We start from the raw sequence: 3,610 nt of genomic DNA on the forward strand, positions 1-3,610 counted from the left end.
TCCGCCCCTCCCCCGGCTATGTGCCACGCCTCTCCCGCACCATTGGCTCCTTCCCCGCTCTCATTTGCATAGTGGCCACGAGGCCAATCGCCGCCAGCTAGCTGCTTAACATGCAAGAAGCGAGCCAATCGGCGTGCGAGGGGGCCGGGCCACCACGTGCTGTTGCTAAGCTTCGGCTTCTAAATTGGTTACTATAGTGGCCAGCCAATGGGAGGCTAGATGGGGGATCTGTCAACATTCCCTGCCCCAGCCACGAGGAAAAGGGAGGGGGGGCGTCTGGCCGCCGGTTGGCCCCGTGGAGGCGCCTCGTCCCGCCCCCTCACCGAACCCCGTTTTTGTATTGGCCGCGAGGGCTGCCTGTCGGCTGTGTGTCAAATGTAGGTTGAGAGAGGTGCCTTATAACTGGGGACTTGGAAGTCCCCCGCGCGTGAACTCGGCGCGGGGCGCGGCGCGGAGCGGAGTGGCCGGGCTGCGGGGGGCTCGGCTCGGCTCGGCATAGCTCGGCTCGGCTCTGCTCTCCTCTCCTCTCACACGCAGCCATGGAGTTGAACTCTCTGTTAATTCTCCTGGAAGCGGCCGAGTACTTGGAGAGAAGAGACCGAGGTACTGAGCGCCGCGAGCCGCTCTCCCTTTGTTGTGAGGCGATCGCGGCCGGGCCGGGCCCCGCGCACCACCTGCCCACGGCCGGGCACGGCGCTCGCCTTTCCGCTCTATTCCTCTTTTTTTATTTCATTTTTCACATATATACAATTTTTATTTTTTCTGGTTTTCACCCGCGTGGATGGGGGGGATCCTCCGGCGGTGGCACTTGGGGTGTTGTTGCGCTTTTGTGTGTGGTGTGTGTGTGTGTGATCGGCGTGTGTGTGTCTGTGTGTCTGTCTGTGTGTGTGATCGGTGTGTCTGTATTGTGCGTCGCTGCTTTAAGAGATGCCGGAATGAAATCCCAACAAATCAACCGCAAACAAATTCTGTTCTTTACCCCTAGCGTTCCTGCAAAGGAGGAAAAAAATGCATGGAAAAAATATATTGCCACTAATGCTGACTTTGTCCCTAGAAGCAGAACATGGCTATGCATCAGTGTTACCCTTCGATAGTGACTATTCCAGAAAGAAAACAAAGGCAGGCTCCATGGCCAGAAAGTCCCCGAATAACAGGTAACCGCCGCAGCGCATCCCGCAGTGCCCGTGCCGTGTCCCATCCATCCCGCCAGCAGCCAACCCCGCGGCTCGGCTCCCCCATCCCGGGAGTCGCCATTTTTCCCTGGATGGGCTTGGCTCTGTTTTGATCTCTCATATAAACACTGCCACGCGTACAGCATCTCCTCCCGGCCGGCCGCCCCCACGGCTCTGCTCTGCTCCGCTCTCGCTGCCGGCGCCTTGCCCGGGCCCCGCGCAGCCCTTTCTTTGCATGGCACTAATTCAACCCCCTCCCACCCACCCCCCCCCAGCATTTATTTACTAACCTTCCCCCCCCCGTGGAGGCCTCAGGATCTCCGCGTGCACGGGACGGTCCCGACCCCGTGCTTGAACTTCTCCCGTAGGTACGGCAGCGAGACGGTACCGAAGTGGGCTCGACCCGATGCTGGAGCCCGGCCAACGCGTGCCGCTGTCACACCGCGTGGCCCGTGGTGGCCGTCGCCTGCCTCGTCGTGCCGTCGCCTGTTGTGTTGTTTTTTTTTCCCCGCAGCGCTACCTGTGCTGCGATGGCATTAGAGGAGGGCGGCTGCGCGCAGGCTCTCTGCAGCTTTGTTTGCTGCTCCGGCAGTGGCTGTGTACGTGCAGGAGGCTGTCTTACGGGGACGGTGCCGGCCCCCGCCTGGGAACTCCTCCAGCCCTCGCTCTGCTGCTCTGCTCCGCGCTGCTCGGCTCTTCCAGTGCTGTTCCGGAGTCGCTGTGCCCGGCTGGGCCTGGCCCCACCGCCGGCTCCGCTGGGCACGGTGCTTCCTCTGGAATAGCCTAAGGTGAACTCCGCTTGCACGTGACTTGTTTTGCAAAGCGGCTGTGAGCTCGGTGGGCCCGCGCTGCTCTCGCTCCCCTAGCAGGGATCCTGCAGGGTGCCCGAGATGCAGACTGAAATCAGAAGCTGGCAGCTGAATCCCTGGGAAGGCAGAGCTGGCCCCCTGCTCCTGCCCACCTCAGCTTCTAGAGGAGGCTGCTTGTTCCCTGTCCCCTGCTGTATGTCAGGCACACGCTGCTGCCTTCTCACTGCAGCACTCGGTCGTAGTTTTGGGTTCAGTTGAATTCTTTGTCTCATTTCAGAGTATGGAGATCTCAGTTCATTTTAGAGAGTCATCAGGAGTGGGAGATGTTTCCTGAGACTCTGCTCCTGGAGATTTCTAGCTTTTTACTCACAAAGGATTCTGACTGCCTCTTGAAACAAATTCACGGTTAATGAATTTAAGGGCTCCTAGGATTTCCCACCGCAAAGCGCTCGTTGCACCTTAGGGACTGTTTGTGTCTCATGAGTTTGGGAAAGCTGTTTACTTAGAGAGCTATTATTCCATCGTTTCCTTTCTTAGGTCTCTTGTCATCCCTGCAAAATAGTTATTTGTCTGAACTGTAAGCTGCTTTCCGGAGTTTTTAGAAGAGGATTTGTAACCTATCGAATGCAGCAGAATTAAAAGATTTCTGGTCACAGATTTGCTCATGTTATGGAAGCTGAGGCATGTGTGCCTGCTTGCAGTTACCATCCTGCATCCTATATTTACCTGCTCGGACTTTCGTTCTGATCCTCACCATGCAGCAGTGCCAGCCTCCACCGTGCAATCCTGTGAGATGCCACTTATACATTTCCTTGTGCTTTCTTTCCTCCTCGCTGCAGTGATTAGATCAGCGGTGAGTTTGTGTTATGGGACGAAGTGGTGCTTCCCAAACTGAGCCCTGAGGCAGCACTGCTAGGTTTGTTTTGCATGGCATGGATGCTGTCAGGTTGTGAGTGAAGACGCATTGCTGAAATGCAGCATCCTGCTGTGTTAGGAGCGAGTGCGCCTGCAGAGCTGTGTGGGCACCTCTGCATCCATCGTACCTCCTGCCCCCATCCCCACTTGGAGCTATTGCTGCTCAGCTTTGCCTCTGAGTTTGAATTCCAGGAGGGAAAATGATCCTTACGTTAGAACATTCAGTCTAAACCCCATGAAGTACAGCAGCATCGCTGTTTATTATTATTATTTGGAGCTGATAGGCTGCAGGGTCTGAACCCCGGACTAGAGTTTGGGTAATGCTGTTAAGTCTCCCTAAGCAACTTGGAGATTACCAGGGGCAGACGACTGGTCAAAGTTCAGAGAATTTGGAGTGGTCGTGGTGATGTGAAGCACTGGGCAAAGTGTTTGTTGTTATTGTTCTGCTCCAACCCTTTTCCAGGCTTGGAACATCAGATTCAGGGAGAGTGCATACATGTCTGAAGTTTATTCCTAATGACTGCATTTTTCTTCTTAGATACAAAAATACGTGCTTAAGGTTGGAGGGGAAGGAAAGGAGCAGAGAACTGCACGTTTCGAAACTGCAGGGGTTTGGTTGTTTTCGTCATCTGTTTTTATGTCCTGCTGCTTGCAGCATCCTTAGCTCCCTTTGTTTATACTGTCTGATTAGATTAAAAACTTATATATATATAT

At 55.1% G+C, this 3,610-nt stretch overlaps 1 protein-coding gene across 3 annotated transcripts; it reads left to right on the top strand.

Moving 5' to 3' along the window:
* Positions 1–386: 386 nt before the first annotated feature.
* On the top strand, positions 387–2,636 carry LOC109367431 (max dimerization protein 4-like). Of its 3 annotated transcripts, none has more exons than XM_019614992.2 (3): positions 387–603; positions 986–1,154; positions 1,541–2,512. In XM_019614992.2, exons 1-3 carry the CDS (start codon positions 540–542, stop codon positions 1,710–1,712), a joined length of 405 nt encoding a protein of 134 aa, XP_019470537.1. In that variant the 5' UTR covers positions 387–539; the 3' UTR covers positions 1,713–2,512. The 3 variants fall into 3 exon arrangements, with proteins under 3 accessions (XP_019470537.1, XP_019470538.1, XP_019470539.1); XM_019614993.2 differs by having other exon boundaries at positions 392–603; positions 1,055–1,154; XM_019614994.2 differs by lacking the exon at positions 1,541–2,512 and adding an exon at positions 2,519–2,636 and having other exon boundaries at positions 395–603.
* Positions 2,637–3,610: the final 974 nt, after the last annotated feature.

This window comes from Meleagris gallopavo, chromosome 4 (assembly GCF_000146605.3).
Source record: "Meleagris gallopavo isolate NT-WF06-2002-E0010 breed Aviagen turkey brand Nicholas breeding stock chromosome 4, Turkey_5.1, whole genome shotgun sequence".
Taxonomy (NCBI): Eukaryota; Metazoa; Chordata; class Aves; order Galliformes; family Phasianidae; genus Meleagris; species Meleagris gallopavo.

What these genes read in the sequence shown, in the direction of transcription:
- LOC109367431 (XM_019614992.2), top strand. Translation starts at nt 540, where the DNA reads ATGGAGTTGAACTCTCTGTTAATTCTCCTGGAAGCGGCCGAGTACTTG. An exon ending in CTTGGAGAGAAGAGACCGAG is followed by an intron (nt 604 to 985) that starts GTACTGAGCGCC and finishes CTTTACCCCTAG; the next exon opens with CGTTCCTGCAAAGGAGGAAA. An exon ending in AGAAAGTCCCCGAATAACAG is followed by an intron (nt 1,155 to 1,540) that starts GTAACCGCCGCA and finishes CTTCTCCCGTAG; the next exon opens with GTACGGCAGCGAGACGGTAC.